Below are 23,468 nucleotides of genomic sequence, written 5' to 3'. Positions count from 1 at the left end.
TTTGCATACCAAATTTCAAGTCGATGCTAAACCGTTGAAGAGTTCCGTCCTGCGGAGACGATCCTGGCTGGTCTACCAGGATGTCACTACGAGATTATTGTGTTGTCACGCGATTTACATAAGTATTCCAAATTTCAAGTCAATCTGACTACTGGAAGTTGGTCAAATTTAACTTGCAAGATTTGATAACAGACAGACAACGGGACAGGTGAAACTAAATAAAAGCTTGTAAAATTGAATACTAGAGGTACTATAATAAGTAAGATAAGAGCCCGCGACGGCCTGACCTTCAATACAATACAATACAAAGACTCTTTATTGTAGGTACACCAGAAATAGTAAGCGATACAGAAAACAGATACACAGAGGGAAAATTACAAGGTAAGCAATAGGCGGCCTTATCGCTTAAGATTCGTTATTTTATAAAGGCTGAAAGTTTTTTTTTACCCTTGTATCTATCTAGCACAGGTAAGAACGATCCCCAACTATGAAATTTGGGTATTAGCGGCTTTGGTAGGTAGCACGTACCGTCGAACCAAGGTCGAACCATTTGATTCCTGACCCACAGTTGTACGTTCGACGAGCTTTCGCCTCACATACATCTCACATAAGAGTCATAATAAAATCCCTCTCAAAATGGCATGTCACTATGACTTTTTCTAACGAAAAGGTTCTACAGTGGGTCACGAATTCACGATTCATATTTGACCAGTTGAATGTTCCCTTCATTTTAACGAAAATCAAAAATAACACGGTCTATGTAACACTCAATTTATAGGTATGTGTACCGTCTAGAGTTGTGGATAATGCTCATTTCGAGGCTTAAAGACTCGACTACACTTGAGGATTAAATTGGCTTATTTTATGCGCATGGATGCTTGAAATCGTCTTTGCGGCCTCTGAGTAGTTAAACCTCGAGTCTTTAGGGTACGAGTCTTTAAGCCTCGGAAATGAGCGTTTTTCACAACACTAGTACCGTTTGGCTAGTGCAAATAGGTATTTACATATTTTTTTACACTTTAAATACCGGTGCAATGAAATGATAAAAAAATATGCCCAGTTTTACAATGCTGTGAAAGTACGTAATATATATTCGTTGATGGTATTTCAAATTCAAGTAACATTTCAGTACGCAATTCAGTAAATGGTTTATTGATATTTTTTTGACATAATTTTAATAATTCTCTTATCACCTTTAGGGTACTTCATTCCATTCTGTGCCAGCTCGTCAAGGGTCACTTCCAAATCCGTCTTGTAACCGCATTGAGCAGCTAGTTTCTGCGAGGCAGTGCCAGTGAACATGGTCGATGTTGCGGTCAAGCCATATTTGCGACACAAAGGTTCTCTGTTAGGAAAAATTAAGCAATTAGATACTTGATTTTATTTACTTAAAGAGATAAAATTGTTTTAAAGAAAGAAAGTGGGTATTGGTCTAAGATCCGAACTTAAATCGACCTTCACCGGTTTGATAAATGACAAAAGAATAAACCGTATTTTATAATGAATTTAGTAATTTCTAATAAGAGATGGGTTTGGTAAAAAAATTCTGGCCAGGCTATTTTTTATGTTTTTAAATATTTTTTTGTTTCATCATCCAGATAATAAGATATAAGATCATCATCCAGATATAGATAGAATGTGCACACGTTGGGTTTGATATTGTTTACCTGGACGAACTACTGGGTTGCCAGGTAGGTATAAACTTTAACAGGTATGTACCTATTTATTAACTTGATTGGATAATAGAACAGATTTTATATTATATCAACGTAAGCGCTGTTTGATTGTGAACGTTGTAAACACGTTGATATATAGGGTTGTCTGCATTTAATAAAAAACCTTTTTTTTAATAATTTAAAATCCATAGGCGTTAGTGTTATTATAAGTATAGTTAATTCTAGTACACAGAAAATAAAAAATAAATGTAATTTAGTTAGGTAAGTACCTACCATTTCTTTCTCTGTGAATGCGAATACGCAAACGTACGCTCATATTAGATTATAATTGTTAAATTTCTCATGTAAGTGAAAAGTTGAATATTTCGCAAAAAAAATCAATGAATCGAAAAATCGTCCGTCGTAGCAAACCCCCCAATGGTTTTAAAAGACCTATCCAACGATACCCCACACTATAGGGTTGGATGAGAAAAAAAAATCAACCCCACATTACGCCTATGGGAGGTACCGTAAAAATTTTTTTTTTAGTTTTTTGTACCATTTTGTCGGCATGATTTACATATATATCCGTGCAAAATTACAGATTTCTAGCATTGATAGTCCCTGAGCAAAGCCGGGGATGGACGGACAGACAGACATGGCGAAACTATAAGGGTTCCGTTTTTGCCATATTGGCTCCGGAACCCTAAAAATGATTTACATGTAGAAAGGTTTTGACCTTCAAGAATATTTTGCTCCAGGTTCGGTTATGAGGATTATGATCAGTACAACGCCAATTTGTAGTGTTAGCACAATACACACAACTAAGTTGTTACGTATATTGTGGTGTTAGTGTTTGTTAGTGTAGATGAGAAATTTATATGCACAATAAATTATTGATTGAAATAAATCATTATTTACAAGTAAGTATGTAAATAAAAACGAGTATGATGCAATCTTAATACTTTGTCATTCAACGAAACATTAATTGTTGTGTTATTTCACTTACTCGAGGAAAAATATTTTTTGTTACAATTAGATTACAATACAATACAATAACTCTTTATTGCACACCAACACAGTAAGCAGTACAGAAAACACAAGTATATACATAGAGATTTTCTAAAGTAAGCAATAGGCGGCCTTATCGCTTCAGAGCGATCTCTTCCAGGCAACCTTTACAATGGACAGAAATAAGGAATACCTACATTTTAGCAGGTGTTAAGATTACCTACCCAGTAAAATATTTTATTCACATCGTATTTTAAATTTACATCACGACTAAATTTTTAAGAATCAATGCAGTGTTGTAATTTTGTTTTAAAAGCATTCTATATGTGATTCACGTCATGAATATGACGTCACCCGCACCAAAGTTACGCTGCTCATTACCTACTCGTATGCAAAAAGTGGCGAAAAGTGCGATGCGAATATGGTCACATTCGGCATGATATTGCGGCAAACCACAGCACTGGTTTTCATTGTGGCCCTTTTACTAACCGACTTCAAAAAAAGGAGGAGGTTATCAATTCGGTTGTACTTTTTTTTAATCTAAACTTTAATGGTAGGTACCTACCAAATCCATCCCGTGCGTGACGGCACGAACTTCAGAAGAGGATATATCAACTTTTGTCAAAAATATTGACTCAAACAATACATTTCTTTTACAGATTAAAATAGAAAGAGAAAAAAGAGTGGTTTTATTGTGAAAAAAAGAACCGGCCAAGTGCGAGTCGGACTCGCGCACCGAGGAACCAAAGCCGGATTGCAAGAAAAGGAAAGGAACAAGAAAGAAATTATATACATAATTCGATATGAAGCAAATATTTTGTATATCGCGTTTAAGTAGACAATCCTGTGGTGGTGTTTAACCCAATGTGTAATCGATTATTATAGATATTTATAGTTAAGTTGATTTTCGATTAAAGACAGATGGTGCAGAATTTTGCGGTGGGATCTCCTTATGCATAAGACTCGAGACTAAGTATAGGCTGCTTAGGCATAGGAGCCTGAACAAAAATGCGATGATGCGATAAGGGGGGCTGTTATTATCCCTAAGACCTACCATTCGATTACATACTTCTACTCACCTAGCGGCTAGTAACTTGGCACCAAGCTTAAGGCCTCTATTCTCCCGTGTGACGAACAGGCCCACACCGTACACGTATTTATCCACGCACAGTTTTTCAAAGATGTCGCATTTCAAGTCCAGATATTCCAGTGTTTTCATAAGTTCCACGAAACCGCCAGATTCTTCCTAAAGTGACATAAATGTGAATTATAGGTACCTACCTAGTTAAATAGAACTTGGATTCAAGGTATGATGTCGTACACTGACGTGCCGTACCTACCTATAGGGTCGTCGTGTTTTTATTAAATTACTAGCTTTTGCCCGCGATCGTATGCGTAGATCTTTATAAGTACATATTTACACAATACTCCATAGTAATGAGTTTAATATCCCGCATTGCCCATTTCCGTGGGATTTTCGAAAATCCTGTCATAGTACCTACTGATGAATAATCAATTGAAAAATCTGATCACCAAGTTTTTTTTCGAGAAGGCATGGTTGTTGTTTTTTTTTTTAAATGTCTCTGTCCATTGGAGGACAATTTTGCCAGTGTCTAGTAGGTTTTGCCGTTGTATCTACGGTAAAAAAATAAAGAAAATGAAATATGAGAGGTAATGGTATATTAACGATGACAGCGCGAAGGAAGGAAGGCATGGTAACGCGTATAAAATGCAAGTCCATGCGAGGTATCGATAATATCGATCCTATCGATTGTTTTGCTAATGTCCCCCTATCGATAGAGTGAAACTATCGATAGTATCGATACTACGATTCATGTCATAACGTTAGCCCCACTGCTAGTTTAGCAGGATAGGTAGGTACTCGATAGTCGTAGCATACTTGAAAAAAAGTCGACACATCCTTGCTAAGAAGCGTCATAAGATTCAGGTGCAAACTAAACAAGTACTAGTACTAGCAGTGGCTACCTCCCCACCCCCTCGTAGATTGCAACCCAGCAGGGCTACTACGATGGTGGTGGCCTAGTGGTTTGACCTATCGCCTCTCAAGCAGAGGGTCGTGGGTGCGAACCCCGGCTCGCACCTCTGAGTTTTTCGGAATTCATGTGCGGAATTACATTTGAAATTTTCCACGAGCTTTGCGGTGAAGGAAAACATCGTGAGGATACCTGCACAAACCTGCGAAGTGATTCAATGGTGCGTGCGAAGTTCCCAATCCGCACTGGGCCCGCGTGGGAACTATGGCCCAAGCCCTCTTGTTCTGAGAGGAGGCCTGTGCCCAGCAGTGGGACGTATATAGGCTGGGATGATGAGGGCTACTACGAAACTCAAAACTCGAAGTTCGTGTCGTGCGATCCCTCTGACACTTATACTATTTAATACGAGAGCGAAAGGGACGGTACGATACGAACTTCGAGTTTCGAGTTTCGAAGTAGCCTTGTAGCCTCGCGCTGGCTTGCCGTTTCAGCCTAAAGCGAAGCGGCCTGCCTGGCTAGAGCGTCACTGAGTCTCCCATCGCGGTCTTCCTCTGACTGGCTCTGACTTCTGAGACCGTGAAAGGCATGGTAACGCCTATAAAAAGCGAGGCCCAATTCCGAAAACGTTTGAAATTTACTCCGCAAAAGAAAGAGAAAAATGTTTTTTTTAAGTAGTCACCTTCGTGACCATTATTAAGTGCTTAAAAGAGGCAAAACGTATGAATATGGATGCGATATAATTCGTCATCATCAGCCGGAAGAGGTCCACTGCTGGACAAAGGCCTACCCCTTAAAACTCCACAATAAATACTCGTAATAATTCCATTTATTTCGGGCAACTTGGCCCATACAAAAAATACCTTACAGACTAACATACATATAATCAATAATATTACAATACAAATAAATTACAATGAACGACAACTCGCCACTTGCAACCACCGGTTCCCGCAAATCTCACGATGTCGTCATTCCATCTGGAGGGAGGCCTGCCAACCCTTCGTCTTCTCGCCCAACCATTATCTGTTCTTCGAGCGATGAGGCCTGCCAATTGCAATTTTTCTAGCTATGTCAGTGACTTTAGTTAGTTCTTCGACGAATTTCCGTATTCCGGATATAATTACGATTAGGAATAATTCATGACATTTTTCTATTATTTAATTAAACGCGTGTTGAATATGAGTTAACTAACTGCTTTTTCTTTCTTATTTAAAAAAAAATGTTTTATTCGAAAGAGTATACTCGCGAGGTGGCCCCATTGTCACCAAATCAAGATCTGATGTCGGTATCACAGGGAAATCGAGGGCAACCCTCAAATTTTGTAGGCACGCATTACGTTTTTCATATATTTTTCTCAAGCTATTTAAGTATTTGCGTCTGATAGACATCATCTCATGTTGATGAGCTGATGATGGAAGGTAAAAACTCCTTAACGGTTCGGAGTTAGAGTACAGTCACCAGCATCAATACCTGCCACTGCGGAGCGTGCAAAAATATCTGACACGTCCTTCCGGCCCTAGAAATAGAGTCGTATCAGATATTTATGCACGCCTGTTGTGTCAGATATTGGTGCTGGTGACTGTACCTAAGTTTCTTTTAATATCATAATACAGGTTTTCATTCTGGTTATTTAGGTGAGCAGATGCTGTAAGGTATAATAATAATAATAATAACTTTATTTATTTCTTCTCCACCACCAAGTTACAAAAATAACAATGTACATTTCATAATTCATACCTAATTAGTTATTACAGACTTGTGTGGGGGAGACTGGTACCCAAACTAGGTAGAACCTGTGTGTCAGGTCACCAGGTCTCTGACCCTCGGGTGCCCGCAACAATATGGACTTACATTTGTATAAAAGGTAAGGTAAGGAGTTTAAAATACAATACAAAAAAAATGATGTGTGTGTGTGTGCGTGTGTGTGTGTGTGTGTGTGTGTGTGTGTGTGTGTGTGTGTGTGTGTGTGTGTGTGAGTGCGTAAGTAGCTAATTGTGGTTCTATGATATTGTATGTAGCAAGTTTTCTGTTGCATTATAATCCAGGCTCTGGAGCCAATTGGTTCCTCCTAGGAAACAGAAGAATCTGTGAGAAAAACGGGTATTAAACTAAGGGGTGGGACAGACCCTATCTTTTCTGCGTTTACCCGATAAGGAAATCGGATCAAATGGAACGTGTGAGTGCTGCTTAAGTATGATATGCAGGATAAAAAGTTGCCGTACAGTAAGGACTTTTGATTGTTCGTATAAACTGGTTGTTGGATATAGATAAGGTAGCGATTGGCTCACTTTAAGTACTGCCCTTTGGGCTCGCTCCAGTTTCAGGATGTGGGTTTTATGTGCACCGCCCAAAGACGAAATACAGTATGAGAGTAGTGATTGGCATAGCGCAAAGTACACAATTCTTATAATTTTTGGGTTAGCAACATGACGAAGGTTTTTAAAGATAAATATTAATTTGCGTATTCTAGCTGTAAGGAGTTACAACTCAGGGGTTAAGGAGGTATAACTCCTTAACGGTTAGGACACATTAGTACCTACGCCAAACCAATCAATTCATTACGTAACAAAGTTTATCCATACCTATAAAACAGTATACCGTGCTACGAAATACCGTGACTGGCTGACTGACTGACAGACAACGCGTAGCTTAAACTACAGATTTTACAGACCTAAATTTCACATACATTTAAGTAAGTGGATAAAGGATCATAGAAGTGCACTGTGTAAGGATTTTTTGTCTTTTTAAACTTTGTCTGTTTCTTTGTTTATTGGGGGTAATCTCTGAAACAACTGAGCTGATTTAAAATAATAGTACATTACTGCAGAGGCCATGAAGTAAGGGATTGATGGACGAGTTCGGGGTAGACCGGATAAAACGAGTCCAGCAATCCCTGTTCTGGCCGAGGTTTGTATAGTGCTTTTCTCAAACAATGTGAGGAAATATTTCATCCATCCATCCATCCATCCGTCCGTCCGTCCATCCGTCCGTCCGTCCATCCGTCCGTCCGTCCGTCCGTCCCATCCATCCGTCCATCCATCCGTCTATCCGTCCATCCATTCATCCGTCCATCCTTCCATCCGTCCATCCCGCCATCCGTCCGTCCATCCATCCATCCGTCCGTCCATCCATCCGTCCGTCCATTCATGCGTCCGTCCATCCATCCGTCCGTCCATCCATCCGTCCGTCCATCCATCCGTCCGTCCATCCGTCCATCCGTCCATCCATCCATCCGTCCGTCCATCCATCCGTCCGTCCATCCATCCGTCCGTCCATCCATCCGTCCGTCCATCCGTCCGTCCGTCCATCCATCCGTCCGTCCATCCATCCGTCCGTCCATCCATCCGTCCGTCCATCCATCCGTCCATCCATCCATCCGTCCGTCCATCCATCCGTCCGTCCATCCATCCGTCCGTCCACCCATCCATCCGTTCATCCATCCATCCGTCCATCCATCCATCCATCCGTCCGACCGTCCGTCCGTCCGTCCGTCCGTCCGTCCATCCATCTATCCGTCCGTCCGTCCGTCCATCCGTTCGTCCGTCCATCCATCCATACGTCCATCCATCCATCCGTCCGTCCGTCCGTCCGTCCGTCCGTCCATCCGTCCGTCCGCCCGCCGTCCGCCCGTCCGTCCGTCCGTCCGTCCGTCCGTCCGTCCGTCCGTCCGTCCGTCCGTCCGTCCGTCCGTCCGTCCGTCCATCCATCCATCCATCCATCCGTCCGGTCCGTCCGGTCCGTCCATCCTTCCATCCATCCATCCATCCATCCATCCATCCATCCATCCATACATCCATATATCACATCACATCGCATTGCAGTATCGCAAATGCTTACAGAGTAGTGGTGGTTGGCTGTTCGTAATTTTTCCTTTGTCAGTTTAATGTTAGTAAGCAAATTTAAAAAGTTAGAGCAGCGGACAATAATGGATTTTCATACATACTTCATGGACTAGGCCAAGAAGTAATGTAGGGAGGTGGTAGGGAGCCATAAATGAGAAACTTCATGTCTCCATTTCGTGACATTAACGCATACATTTCCGAGCATGTTTGAGAAAAAACTATTAGTGAAAGCTTTTTAAAAATCGATACCCTAAATAATAGAAGCCTGTTTCAGTTTAATCGCGGACAGTGTGGTTTTCTATTGAATGAACTTATTCCTATCCCACGGGAATCCTATGTCGCGTAGGTACGAAGTCATGGGCAAAAGAAACAAGTAGGTTTTCTAAAAAAATTAACAAAAAAGTAAAACCGACTCCAAAAAAATAAAAAATAACAAAAAATGGAACCGACTACAAAACCCTTGAAAATATTTTTCTAGGTAAGTAGGTACGTACTAGCTCGAAGTCGGTGCCTCAGCACGAGCCAGCAGGAGTGGGACAATTCACAATAGTCGTCTACTTCACCTACATACTATGGGTTTCAATCCCTCCTGCTGGGTCGTGCTGAGTCACCGACTTCGAGCTAGAACGTACCTACTTACCTAAAAAAATATTTTCAAGGGTTTTGTAGTCGGTTCCATTTTTTGTTATTTTTTTATTTTTTTGGAGTCGGTTTTACTTTTTTGTTAAATTTTTTTCTTTATTTCTCACTTTTTAGTGATTCGTAGCCAAAGAACATCTCACAACTATTCCATTAAGCCCAAACACGACTTAGTTACGTTGTTTTATAACAGAGTTCCGTCGCCTACCTTCTGGCTTCAGCATCAGATCAGTTCGAAAGAATCATTAACTTAAAGCTTCTTCTTAGTCGCTTATCTAGGTAAGTATATTAATCATGATAATTTAAATTTAACCCGTGAAATACTTGTTATTGATAGTAGTAGTTCCGTTGGTCAAATCTGGTCTTCATCCTCAGTTCCACTTCATCAAATTATGATTTGCAAGAGCAAATGCACGAGTTACTGCTAAATATATCCAAATTACCATAGGTGTCCCTACAATATTTGAAGAGTTCCTTCGATTTCCTTAAGATCCGATCATCAGATCCTAATTTGCTGCTTATGGGACCTAATTGAAAGCATTCCTAGACGAACTCAAAAAAAAATTTTGAAATCGGTTCATAAATGACGGAGTTCTGAGGTAACAAAGATTAATAAAAAAAAAAAAATCGAAATTTTTTCGAATTGATAACCTCCTCCTTTTTTTGAAGTCTGTTAAAAATTCCACCCCTGACTGAATTCTGAATTCGAAAATTTGCAAATTTAATCCTCCGAAAAATCAATTTAAACACGAAAAAAAGATCGCAGAAAGTAAATCTGTGCTACCCCAAATTTAACGCGAGCGAAGCCGCGGGCAAAAGCTAGTTTTGAATATTGTACCCGTGCGGAGTCGGGACGGGGCGCTAGTATTGTAATAAATAAGCTGGTCATTCAACGAGGTCTTATCAGCTTGGTGTAGCGAGTGAGTGACCCGTTTATTTAATCATACTGTATACCTATCTATGCGAAGTGGTTGCCTTATTAAATTGTTTTTTAGGCCAGTACAATAAACTCAATATGTAGGTTAGGTACATAATATAATTATTTGGAGATAAATAAATAACCTACCAGCATCTTTAGGTGCATGCCGCAAGGGTAGCCTTTTGTATAGGTATATTTTTTCTAGTTTTAGTTAAGTTAATAATTAGTTACTTTCCGTTTATTTTTAATTTAATGATGTACATTCTACTACAAAGAGATCGAAATGGTAAAAGTTACTAAAGTATGTAATACTTACCACTTAGGTAGTTCATTCATACGGTCAAAGTAACAAATACTTTTTTCACCTCAGCAGCTCAAACAGCAGGTTTTGCTATTAAAAATCAGTGAGCAAAATCGCATTTTGCTCACTCCGTGAGACAAAGTTACTTTTTAATATATATTTTTTTAAGTTCTCAGCAGAGGTTTTTCCGAAACGGTGGTAGATTTTTTTTGACATTCATAAGTGCTTGTTATAGCCTAAATTGAATAAAGATATTTTGACTTTGACTTTGACTTTGACCCACTTGGTCGTTTGCCATCCAGTCAAAAAAAAACTGGTATTTAATTAAGTTCTGCGTACCTGTTTATCTTTTGATTTTTCGTCGTCAATACATTTGACGATACAGATATTAAAGCCAGCCAAAATTTTGTTATCTCCAACTTCTTTGTAGCAGGCTACACTCATACGTTGAGATATGGATTTTCGCCAAAAGTTACCAATAATGTGCAAGCATTCAGGGTCCTTATCGATACCTGAAAATTAAAACAGAAAAGTAATTAGGTAATTTTAGGTAATAAGTTCGGTAGTTGTAAGTACCTACTCATTGGCATCACAAACAAACACATGCATTGCGGATAGAACACAGACGGAACACAAGTCTTAGGTACTAGCACTTGGTCAGTATTTTAGCATACATAAATATAATTAATTAGGTTGCCTACTTCAAAGTGGTTTCAAATCACTATTGCCATCTTATCAGTGTTGCTTTCTCGTCGCATTAGGTACTAATCTCGCAAAAAAATTGCTTACACCTCACTAGCTCAAAAAGGTTGCGTTACTGAGTTTCGCCTTCGAAATCTGCGTGGAAAATAGTGATTTGTGCAACAAGAGAGCAAAGTTGTTTTGTGCTACGAGTGATCCCGAGTAAGCGAAGGATTGTATAATTGAATCACGAGCGTAGCGCACTCGCTAGGTTAGAATCCTGAGACCAGCGAGGGATTCTCAAACACACGAGATGCAAAAAAACTTTGGTCTTGGGTGATACATACAGCTTTTCACCTCAGCAGTGAGAACATAATTCTCACCTAAGCACCTCAAACACGCAGGTTTTCCTATGAAAAATGAGTGAGCAAAATCGCATTTTAATATTATACGCCATGAAATTATACTGATTGTTGTTATACCAAAAGTTTATTATGTCCCTTGAGTGATTATATCCAATGATGTTATATGAAATGTTGTTATATCCAGTGAAAATATACCAAAAGTTGTTATACCAATCATTCTACACCCGTTTCTTGGGCGTTTACAAGAAAAATCGGGTTGGTATTTCTATGTCGGTATTATCCGGGCCTGTAAAGAGTGTCACACAGCGGGAGCAACGCAGTCTTTGAATTGTTATTGTTTGTTTTGTGATAATAGTTATTTGTACAACAAGAGACCAAAGTTGTTTTTTGGTGCGAGTGTTGAATTTGAATCCCGAGCAAGCGAAGTATCCTATAATTGAATCAGGAGCGTAGCGAGTGATTCTAGGTTAGAATCCTGAGAGCAGTGAGGGATACAAACACACGAGATGCAAAAAAACTTTGGTCTCGTGTGACATATACAACTTTCACCTCAGCAGCGAGAACATAAGTTAGAATAAAATCACATATACTTACCCATTTACAAAACAAACAATGTAAATATTATATAAATAATACGATTATTTACAAACAAAAATAATAATCATATTTGGAAACCTTTACTCAAAAATGATACGTACCTACAGTCGCCATTACATCTTTGAAAAGTCACTAAAAAGTTAAGAGTGCCAGACCAGTCAGAGAGGTTTTCACTTCGGAACGAAAAAGTGTCTAGTAATAAAATGCGATTTTGCTCACTGGATTCTCATAGCAAAACCTGGCTGTTTGAGGTGCTGAGGTGAAAATGTTTTTTATTTCCTCGCAGTGGTCGTGAAAAGCACAATGTTTAGTCTTGGCCAAAATTGCAATAGATGAACTCGTATTATCCCTTCGGATCGGCTTTCAAATTAACTCGTTCATCTATTGCTTACTTCCAGCCTCTACAACACTGTACTTCTATTCTTCTAATAAAAGTTGGCAACCCTAGGTCGGACTGACTTGAAACTGACTGACTTTAAATATTTGGTCCGACGCACTTTTTATCATTTTATCTTAGAACAAATTTTCAAACTACTGGCTGTTAGTGGTCACTTAAGACAATAAAACTTGTTGTATCATGTTTTAGAATGACATTTAGAGATACATGCAAAAGGTTGCCCATAGTACGTATTTTCGCCTGCCGTACAAATAGAGTATATGTACAGTCGAGTTCATAAACTTGTGAGAAAAAATTTGATCAAAACATCTGAACACGCTTCTACGCCGTAAACAATATAGATATTCTTGATAAAAAAAAATCTCACAAGTTTATGAACTCGACTGTACATATGCCTAATTCTTGGTTGAATGACAATACAAGTATAGTCAGCAAAAAAACTTGCAATGAAAATTAAGTACGTAGCCTATAGGTACATATATGTCGATTTAGGGGTATGTATTGTATTGTTAACCGCCAGTTAAATGTGATGCGCCGTCTCCGTCTACTCGAACAAAACAAATAGAGACGGCATCACACCTAACCGCCAGTTAACACTAATCAATGGATGGTGAAACAGCCCCTTAGTTTTCTAATTGTTTTTTAATAGTATTAGTCAAATAAATATTTGCAACTAACCTAGTGTAGAACATAATGTCTCGTCTGGACAGAATTGTTCCAAAAGAAGCTGGACCGCAAGTTCGTCATCCGCTGGCGGTAAATCTTGTACAGTCCATGTTACGCCATCAACTTCCCATTTATCCCATACCATAGGGCATTTTGAATCCCACAGTCTTTTGAAACCCATCTCAAACCTGATTAAAACAAGTTCTGATGATGATGATTACTTCACGAATAAGAATTTGTATTAGTATACAAGTAGTGGGGTAATGAGAGGGTTAAAGAAAAAAGAAAAAAGAAAAAAAAGTAGTGGGGTAGTTAGAGTATTAAGTGATACTTTAATTATGTTACATAACCCTCTAACTAAATACCTGAATAAATCACTAAAGTATAATTAGTTTAAGGGGCTGTTTCACCAGCCATTGATTAGTGTTAAATGACGGTTAAATGTGATGCCGTCTCCGTCTATTCAAATAAAACAAATAGAGACGGCATCACATTTAACCGTCAGTTAACACTAATCAATGGATGGTGAAACAGCCCCTGAGTGTTACTAATGTTACAATAAATACAGCAACTCCGCAGCGCTGCACGATCCATTTATTAGTATCAAATCATATTCGATCAAAGAAAAAATAGGTGCAGAATCAGGTGGGATTTTAGGCAAGGAACACAATAGAAGTTTACAATAAATAAAAGGAATATATCGTTTTTATTCAGTTACGTTTAGTGTATGAAAACTTCTTACCTAGGTTTAACGAGTAGGTACTTGCTATCAAGCGCTGATGTCGCCGCCGAATAAGTACCAAACGCTGTCGCGAGCGCAGATGGAATGAGGAGCAAATTGCTTGTTAATGTGGTCGACTATTTATAGTTGCTATCTTTACCGCGACTTGCAACTTTATAATGGTATGTCTATGACTTTTCATTGAGTACGTGAAGCATGTAATTTGCTAAATGACTTGTCATCAACGCTTGTCGGCCGCTCAAAAAGTTATGTTTTGACCATGACGTCACAGCTGGCAGTAAGTATCTACATCCATACTTATACTTATTACTTATAATATTATAAAAATGCGAAAGTGTGTGTGTTTGAATGTTTGTCTGTCTTTCACGTCGAAACGGAGCGACGGATCGACAGTATGATTTTTGGCATAGAGATAGTTTATGGGCCAGAGACTGACGTAGGCTACTTTTTATCCCGAAAAATGCAGTTCCGGACCCGAGGGAACAGCGCGCGATTCCACGCGGGCGAAGCCGCGGGCTAAAGCTAGTATGTAATAAGAACATTACAATGACCTACGTAAAAAACAACTCAGCTTATATAAATAGGTAACAAGTTTATCTTCATCATATTGATCTTGGCTAATATTTAACTGATTTTCCGATAGATGTAAAAAATTAACATCAAAAAATACATACCTACCTACTTTTTTCCATAAAAAAACATAATGATATCCAAGTGCGAGTCGGATGGTTGCAACGAGAGTGCCGTACAAACATTTGTAGGTGTTTATATAAGTACCCGTATTATGTAGCAGGGCCCATCCCCTAAGCAAAATATACGCTGTATGACCATGTCTTATTACTCTACAAACTTACAATTCATGTAGGAAAGCAATTATTTAGGAAAGACGATGACTTTATTTTTAACAAAATGTATGTTTAACAAAAAAACAAACAGTAGGTAAATCATGAGCCTGACTTGACTTATACGAGTACCTATCCGTATTATTCTTGCTCGATTTCTTCTGCAGATACTTCTTCCTCGCCTTCAAATTCTTGGTCCCTAAAGTAGCATCTTGGTATTGTTGGTATTCTGAAATAAGATCACTCAAATTGTTGTCTGCTTCTGTAAAGTCTGACTCGTCCATGCCTTCACCTGTGTACCAATGAAGGAATGCTTTTCTTCTAAACATTGAAGTGAACTGCTCGGAAATTCTTTTGAACACCTCTTGAATGGCTGTCGTATTGCCTATGAAAGTGGAAGACATTTTAAGACCCCTTGGTGGTATGTCGCAAACCGCTGTTTTCACATTGTTAGGTATCCATTCTACAAAAAAATCTTTATTTTTATTTCGAATATTCAGCATTTGTTCATCTACTTCCTTCATGGACATTCGGCCGCGGAAAACTGCGGCGACGGTAAGGTAGCGGCCGTGGCGCGGATCACACGCCGCCATCATGTTCTTAGCGTCGAACATTTGCTGCGTCAGCTCGGGCACGGATAGCGCGCGGTACTGCTGGCTGCCGCGCGACGTCAGGGGCGCGAAGCCCGGCATGAAAAAGTGCAGGCGCGGGAAAGGGACCATGTTAACGGCCAACTTGCGGAGATCAGCATTCAGCTGGCCCGGGAAGCGCAAACAGGTCGTCACGCCCGACATCGTCGCAGACACCAGATGGTTCAGGTCGCCATACGTTGGAGTTTTCAGTTTTAATGTTCTAAAGCAAATGTCGTACAACGCTTCATTATCTATACAATAGGTCTGATCTGTATTTTCAATCAACTGATTGAGTGAAAGAGTTGCGTTATAAGGTTCCACTACAGTGTCAGATACTTTTGGACTAGGTACCACAGAAAAACTGACAACAATTCTATCTGGATATTCTTCGCGTAAATTAGACAAAAGTAAGGTTCCCAACCCCGATCCCGTTCCACCACCTATTGAGTGAACCAGTTGGAATCCTTGAAGGCAGTCGCATCCTTCTGCTTCTTTCCTAATAACGTCGAGAACTGACTCTAGGATATCGGCTCCTTCGGTAAAATGTCCTTTAGCCCAATTATTTCCAGCTCCTGCTTGACCAAAAACGATACTGTCAGGTCGAAATAATTCTCCGTGCGGTTCAGACCGTAAGGAGTCCATAGTACCAGGTTCAAGGTCAACCAATATTGCCCTCGGTACGTATCTTCCGGTGGAACCCTCATTGTAGTATACATTGAGACGTTCTAGTTGCAGCTCCGAGTCGCCATCGTACTCACCTCTCGGGTTAATACCGTGCTCATCACTTATCACCTCCCAAAACTGAAAAATAAATTATTATAATAGTCTTATGATTCCTCCTCGATTTATTTTAAGGTTAAAATAATTAACACACATATATCTTGCATAAACGTATCATAATTGTTCTAGTTCATTTAAAGGTTCATCTACTTATAAGTAACTACTATTTACTCTCCTCGTCTGTAATCAGCTTTTTGCCAGGAGGGTCTTACAATAAAGTACAAACTTAGTTTTTTCTGCCTTTGAACATATATGCGAAACCTTCAGCACGTGCGTTTAACTATATCTATCTAGTATCTACACATGTCTTCTAAGACAATCGACATCTAAGTTGTGATAACAATTTTTCTGCAACGGGTAGGTATTGGTATTCATTAAACATCTTTCTACCAAACAGCACTAACCTTAGATCCTATTTGGTTACCGCATCGCCCGACTTGTAAATGAACAATTTCTCTCATAGTTACGTTACAAACTGAGAATTTAAATATAATAAAATAAATAAATTATATAAAATCAAATAAATAATTAAAAGATACAAACATAAAGTCTCTTCCTACATCAGGCTTCAAATAAACTATACTGACCGTCTTTTACTTTACGCGCGGCCTGCGAGATTCAATGAACAAAATTATTTCATCTTGGCCAAGAGTTTGTACACTCCGTCAGCTCCACGGGTCAGCTCTTAAAAAAACCTTCGGATTTTAGAAGCATGCTTCGGGTATAGACGATGACACGCGATCGTGATATATGCGATTCTGTTCTGTTATGAACTGTTATCAACTTCAAAACTTTTCAAATGTTACCGTAAAAAGTTATGTCAAGAATACCTATCAGTACAAAATAAACCTTACTGTAATAACATTACGCTTCTTTATCTATTTCTAATTCTAAGACAATATGACTTTTTGTCATCATACAAATAAAACAAAATCAGCATTTTCGAATTCTTCCATCGTTAATTTAAACACAGAACACCCCGCCTTAACTTAAGGGCTCCATACACGGTACGATTCGTCTGTACGATCCGTCGCTTCAGACCGATCGAAACGACGAATCGATAGTGTATGTCAAGATGGTTACCGATTTACTTCATCGAAGACGATGTCGGAGATCGAAACGACTAAATAAATCGTCAACGATCTTGACATACACTATTGATTCGTCGTTTCGATCGGTCTGAAGCGACGGATCGTACTGACGAATCGTACCGTGTATGGGGCCCTTTAATTACTTTTATTTGGAAGTACATAGAGCTGTTGTTATACTGTATACACTTTTCTTGGGTATGTCAAATGTTTTTTTTTGTCTGCTTTCGTTTAATGTTTTTAAATGTACTTTTCGAAATCCCCGTTGCTTCTTTAACTCGCTCTTGAAACTTGTTAAAATATTTACGATCAACACTTTTCTTGAAACTTTCAGCTTCTTTATAAAATATTTATATACATTATAAACAACTTCCCGTGATTGGCTATTTACAGAAATACCCTGATTAAGTTGACTCCTCATGGAACCAAAAAATAACAAACTAAATAAATAAGTAGGTGCTGATTTTAACTGCTCTTTATAAATCAATGAAAACACAACGGGTGCACTCTTCGCGTGATGGATTGCTGCTAACTCAAAAAGACAATTGCCACACGAATTCTTCCGATTTCACCCGAAACCCGAATTACTTTATCGAAGACGATTTTGGGATCGCAACTAAATCCCATGCAATCATGAATATCGTAACGATGAATCGACAGTGTATGGCTCTTTACAGACGAATCGTACCGTGTATGGGGCCCTTAAAGCCAAGCGCGCACTACGATTTTTAGTCGTGCGATAGTTTTGTCGCAAAAATGCAACGTGTGTATGTATATATGTAAGCGCGCGCACATGCGAAAAAAAACGCAGCGATTTTCTGCGATATACATACAGAACGAATCTAAAATCGTGTCGCAAAAATTTAAATCGTGGTGCGTGCTTGGCCTAAGAGCTCACGGATGTAGCTGTTTGTAGCGACGTCTAGCGCCATCTATTATTATAGATAAGGATTAGAATTCTCTGATGCTCCACTTTATTCCTTCGGACTACCAACATCTGCCTGAAGAGAGATCTTCCAATTGTGGTCTTCCTCCACATTAATGATCCACGACAAAAACGACAATGAACAAAAACGCAACCTTCAAACATTAGGTACAATACAATAGGTACGTATTGGCTCTGTGCGCGACATCAGCGCCACCTAGCGTCCGCAACTTTATTGGCTCTGAGGCTCTGACGTTTTGAAATTTCATCGTAATTTCATCGCGACATTGTGACAAAAATCAAACCTATCACTATCACGTATCCATATATATCCATAGTAATATTATAATGCGAAAATGTGTGTGAGTTTGTGTGTATGTATGTTTGTCAGTCTTTCATGTCGAAACGGATCGACGGATCGGATGATTTTTGGCATAGAGAGTTGGTTTATAGGCCAGAGAGTGACATAGGCTACTTTTTATCCCGGAAAAATGCAGCTCCCCAGGGAACAGCGCGCGATAACCGAATTATACGCAGGCGAAGCCGCGGGCAAAAGCTAGTTCATTTATAATACAAAATTACCGTGATTTGGGTAGGCAAAAGGTTGTGAATTCATTTTTGGTCATTAAAATTACACGAGGTAAGTAAAATTTATTCAAACAGTAGTTTTTATTTTGGTTATGTCAGGGTTTGTATACCTCATGTTAAGTTGTACTTTTACTATAAAACAAAAAGATAAAGCTATCTTAATGGTTTTCTTAAATAATCGGAAAATTATATAATTGTTCTTATATCGCTAGTAATAAACTAAATATCGTTTTCAGATCAAAATGAGTATTATTTTGAAGACCAGTTTTGTGAGTATCACTCAATATAAAATTTCAACCACAAACCGTTTCATAAGGAAAATTGTTGGTATCTGCGGGACATGCCCGGAATGTAGAGGAATTAAGAACAAAACAGGGACAGTGTTCAATAATTCAAGCTCGCATCATAATTTTATAATAATTCTGAACAAGTATTGAATTCAGAAAAAAAACATTAAATTTAAAAAATCAAAAAACCCGACTGCCTTAAAAACTAAAAGGAAGAAAATAAGTCTAGTGGTCTAGAACTCTGTCAAGAAGCTCATTTAAGGTTAAACAGTCGGGCAGCTCATTAAGGAAGTTGGGGTTTTTGATTTTTTTAATTTTAATGTTTTTTATTTTATTATTTTTTGATATTTCTGTGAAAATAGTACATTAAAAGTGTTATTTAGAATGGGCTAATTATTATCTTTCATTTGATTCCCATATTGTTACAATACAAAATATTTTTATTATTCCTTCGCCATATTTTTTTTCGCAGACGCCATATTGAAATATTATATACCCTATGTCACTCCGACAGTTATGACGAATCCAATGATACCTCATATGTTACAATCCGTCCAGCCGTTTAGGCTGCAACGAGGACCAAAGAAATGCAAACATACATACAAACATACATACATACTTACATACATACACACATACGCTCGAAAAACATAACCCTCCTTCGGGCAATCGGGTAAAAAAAAGAGTAACCTATGACAAACGATCGTTCTGACAAACATTACATTCGGACTTCCAATAAGTATGCGAGCCCATATGGACCCGCTTACAGTGTGCCAGCCCATCTCTCACTACTGCCAACCCGCTCCAACAAGGATTATCCAATAGTAGCAGAGAAATAACCACGCTCGCCAACGAGGCTTTGCGCGACTAGCCATTGAAAGCGCCCACCAAAGGTGACTGATGTAGCGACTTTTAAAGCCATCTAGTCATCGATTAGAAAAACTGCTAAATTCTACATCGCACATAAACACAATTACTAACTTCTTGAGTCTTCAGGCAAGCATAATAACTATCTGCCTGGAAAGAGATCTCTCTATTGTGCCTTCCTCCACAAGTTAGATGAAGTTCGAAGTAAAATGATATTGGTAGTCTGACGCTGCTACCGAATAATGTATATTTATTTATTAACCAATTTGTTTACTCAGCATTACAGCGAACCGAAACGCCGAGAAATCAGATTACTTAATAAACAACTAAGTATTACTAAAGCTATTACTATATACTAATAAAAATACAAATAACAATAACAGTATTAACTACACAAACTAATGACTGTTACAAATATGTATGCAGGGTTGGGCAGTAGGTACCTATTTGAATTACTTGTAAAGTTTACGTCCTTGCGTTTATGGTGCATCTAAGCGTAGGTATTTTAAGCAGCGGTGTGTTCGTTGCATTATATTGTACATTCAGCAGCAGAAGTAGATGATCAGTTGTGTGTGGTGCTCAAAATGATCTTAACACTCTTATTATATTGGCAGTAAAGGCGTGTGTAGATCATTTTTAAGCACCTTGACCGCTCATCCACTTCTGCTGCTGACTGTACTCCAGGTAATTCTTTTGGTGATAGAGATTTGAGTCTTGTAGGTTTGAGTAGGTACTTTGTGTTTTAAGTAGGTAGAGGTCTGTTTAGGCAGTTCATAAACTCTTTTGTTATTTATTAATGACTGCCTGCAAATGAAATCAATATTTTGAATATGGAATAGTATTTTATTGCTGAATGACAAAAGAATGAAATTGGCTCATTATACTTTAAAATTCCGCGTACGATGCACATGTAGTAATTTATTTGGATTTTTTTTATTCATATTATTTTTGGATTTTTTGGACGAATAAAATTTTATTCTAGTTTTATATTAGACGCAAAATTTTAAGTGGAATAACAATGAGGGAAATTGTTCATATTCAAGCTGGGCAGTGCGGCAATCAAATTGGAGCTAAGGTACCTAATAAATAGTACCTAATCTAGATTATATTTGAATTTTTACATTACATTATGTGCAGCTATCTCTGCGTAGCGCTTCTTTACTCCAAACACCAAGGACACGTTCTAAACCTCTTTGAAAGATATATTGAACATTTTCATTAAATGTAAAAAGGAACTGTCTGAAGTTCTGTAGGTAATGTTCCCAAATTGTCATATCACACTGCAAGACTTGAAATGCATGTGCGCAATGGACTGGGAAAATATTAAATCCAAATTCCTTAAGCTAAACCCGTATAAGAGTATTTTCTTTGTAACATCCTTTGGCTCCTTTGAATTCTATTATAAAACCCTTATTCTAACCAAATTATTCTCAAACGTCATTGTTTCATAATATCGGCTAATGTTTTACCATCGTATTGTCTGATAAGTTCGTATTAACTTGATTTTTCATCTAGCTTACTGGAGCTAATTAAGATAAATACGAACTTATTGAACTAAATACGATGGAAAAATATTATTCACTAGATCTGTAGGTATAGCCATTAAAGCAGATTTTTCTCATTTAGTTACCAATTTGTTTCAGTTTTGGGAAGTAATATCAGATGAACATGGCATCGATCCCACGGGCGCATACCAAGGTGATTCTGATCTTCAGCTGGAACGTATCAATGTTTATTACAATGAAGCATCAGGAGGGAAGTACGTCCCGAGAGCTGTTCTCGTCGATTTAGAGCCTGGCACCATGGATTCAGTGCGGTCGGGGCCATTTGGACAAATCTTTCGGCCTGACAATTTTGTTTTCGGCCAATCAGGAGCAGGAAATAACTGGGCGAAAGGGCACTACACAGAAGGCGCCGAACTTGTAGACTCTGTACTTGATGTAGTAAGAAAAGAAGCAGAAGGCTGCGACTGTTTGCAAGGTTTTCAGCTGACTCATTCTTTGGGTGGTGGCACAGGGTCTGGCATGGGGACTTTGTTGATCTCCAAGATTAGGGAAGAATACCCCGACCGTATAATGAACACTTTTTCAGTAGTTCCCAGCCCTAAAGTGTCGGACACCGTGGTGGAGCCATACAATGCAACTTTATCCGTACATCAGTTAGTTGAAAACACTGATGAAACGTACTGTATTGACAATGAAGCTTTGTACGACATTTGCTTCAGAACGCTAAAGTTAATTACTCCAACGTATGGCGACCTGAACCATCTGGTGTCTGCGACGATGTCAGGCGTGACGACCTGTTTGCGCTTCCCGGGCCAGCTGAATGCTGATCTCCGCAAGTTGGCCGTTAACATGGTTCCGTTCCCGCGCCTGCACTTTTTCATGCCGGGCTTCGCGCCCCTGACGTCGCGCGGCAGCCAGCAGTACCGCGCGCTATCCGTGCCCGAGCTGACGCAGCAAATGTTCGACGCTAAGAACATGATGGCGGCGTGTGATCCGCGCCACGGCCGCTACCTTACCGTCGCCGCAGTTTTCCGCGGCCGAATGTCCATGAAGGAAGTAGATGAACAAATGCTGAATATTCAAAGCAAGAATAGTAGTTACTTTGTCGAGTGGATACCAAACAATGTGAAGACAGCTGTATGTGACATCCCACCCCGTGGTTTAAAAATGTCTGCGACGTTCATAGGCAACACAACCGCAATACAAGAATTATTTAAAAGGATATCCGAACAATTCACTGCTATGTTCAGACGAAAAGCATTCCTTCATTGGTATACTGGCGAAGGTATGGACGAAATGGAGTTCACAGAGGCTGAAAGCAACATGAACGACCTGGTGTCCGAATACCAGCAATATCAAGACGCCACAGCCGATGACGAGGGCGAGTTTGACGAAGAAGTGGAAGAAGAGTAATGTTTTTGTAATGTCTGTTCTGTTTTGTGTAGCTGTGTAGTATTTAGGTGTAACTTTGGTTCTGTTTTACAATAAATGTTATAATTGTGGAATCCGATGTTTATTTGAATAGTTAAATCGGTCGTCATGACTCATGAATTGCAGTTGTATGTCTGATACAGACTGACCCACTTATCTGTGAATCAGACCAAGCAATACTACACTGCGATATCTACCCTTTCGGTCTCTTAGGTCCAGTTCCTGATGTGCCCAGTAAACTGTCTATGCTTCGAACGTCCATTCCGTGAATGTCTAGTTTCCTTGAATGTCTGTTTTGTGCCCAATGGTCGATCAGTACCTATAGAAAGAATTAAATTATCTAGTTTCTTATAATGTGTTAATCTACGGCGGTGACTGTACATACACAAACGGCATGCATTACAGGGTGCAATATCAATGTACCTTTTGTCGTGGTACAGTCATCGTCAGATACATTTTTAAATATATTTGGCCACTTTGACTGCTACTATATAACTATCTGACGCTGACTGTACCACGAGATGGTAAACACACGGACTTCATATCATGTCTGTGTGGTAACATTAGTGGTTTATTTGTTATTCATCATCAACTGAACTAGTGGAAATAGAGGGTTTGTCTCCCTGTAAGGTGGTTCTTTTTCCCTGAATGGCAGATTCTAGTAATGGCAGATTCTTAAAACGGCAAATGTACAGTTAACCCTTTACCAGGCGA

The 23,468-nt window shown here is 39.0% G+C and overlaps 2 protein-coding genes and 1 pseudogene across 2 annotated transcripts; 1 reads left to right on the top strand and 2 right to left on the bottom strand.

Annotated features, from left to right (window-relative positions):
* Positions 1-234: 234 nt before the first annotated feature.
* LOC141431373 (uncharacterized) lies at positions 235-13,907 on the bottom strand. Its single transcript, XM_074092547.1, has 5 exons — positions 13,810-13,907; positions 13,080-13,255; positions 10,701-10,873; positions 3,746-3,912; positions 235-1,345 (listed from the first exon to the last, which is right to left on the bottom strand). Exons 2-5 carry the CDS (start codon positions 13,246-13,248, stop codon positions 1,150-1,152), a joined length of 705 nt encoding a protein of 234 aa, XP_073948648.1. The 5' UTR covers positions 13,249-13,255; positions 13,810-13,907; the 3' UTR covers positions 235-1,149.
* Positions 13,908-14,682: 775 nt separating this feature from the next.
* On the bottom strand, positions 14,683-16,689 carry LOC141431349 (tubulin beta-4B chain-like; annotated as a pseudogene).
* Positions 16,690-20,695: 4,006 nt separating this feature from the next.
* On the top strand, positions 20,696-22,828 carry LOC141431588 (tubulin beta-4B chain). The gene is made up of 2 exons (XM_074092767.1): positions 20,696-20,893; positions 21,462-22,828. The coding sequence occupies exons 1-2, from the start codon at positions 20,837-20,839 to the stop codon at positions 22,734-22,736; spliced, it is 1,332 nt and encodes a 443-aa protein (XP_073948868.1). The 5' UTR covers positions 20,696-20,836; the 3' UTR covers positions 22,737-22,828.
* The last annotated feature ends 640 nt before the right edge of the window (positions 22,829-23,468 follow it).

This window comes from Choristoneura fumiferana, chromosome Z, assembly GCF_025370935.1.
Source record: "Choristoneura fumiferana chromosome Z, NRCan_CFum_1, whole genome shotgun sequence".
Taxonomy (NCBI): Eukaryota; Metazoa; Arthropoda; class Insecta; order Lepidoptera; family Tortricidae; genus Choristoneura; species Choristoneura fumiferana.
The sequence above is the reverse complement of the archived record's forward strand: the minus strand, read 5'-3'. Positions and strand labels throughout refer to the sequence as shown.

Coding starts and splice junctions, on each gene's coding strand:
- LOC141431588 (XM_074092767.1), top strand. CDS start 20,837: ATGAGGGAAATTGTTCATATTCAAGCTGGGCAGTGCGGCAATCAAATT. Junction 20,894..21,461: donor GCAATCAAATTGGAGCTAAG/GTACCTAATAAA, acceptor AATTTGTTTCAG/TTTTGGGAAGTAATATCAGA.
- LOC141431373 (XM_074092547.1), bottom strand. CDS start 13,248: ATGGGTTTCAAAAGACTGTGGGATTCAAAATGCCCTATGGTATGGGAT. Junction 3,913..10,700: donor AAAAATCAAAAGATAAACAG/GTACGCAGAACT, acceptor ATGTCACTTTAG/GAAGAATCTGGCGGTTTCGT. Junction 1,346..3,745: donor GCCAAGTTACTAGCCGCTAG/GTGAGTAGAAGT, acceptor TTTTCCTAACAG/AGAACCTTTGTGTCGCAAAT.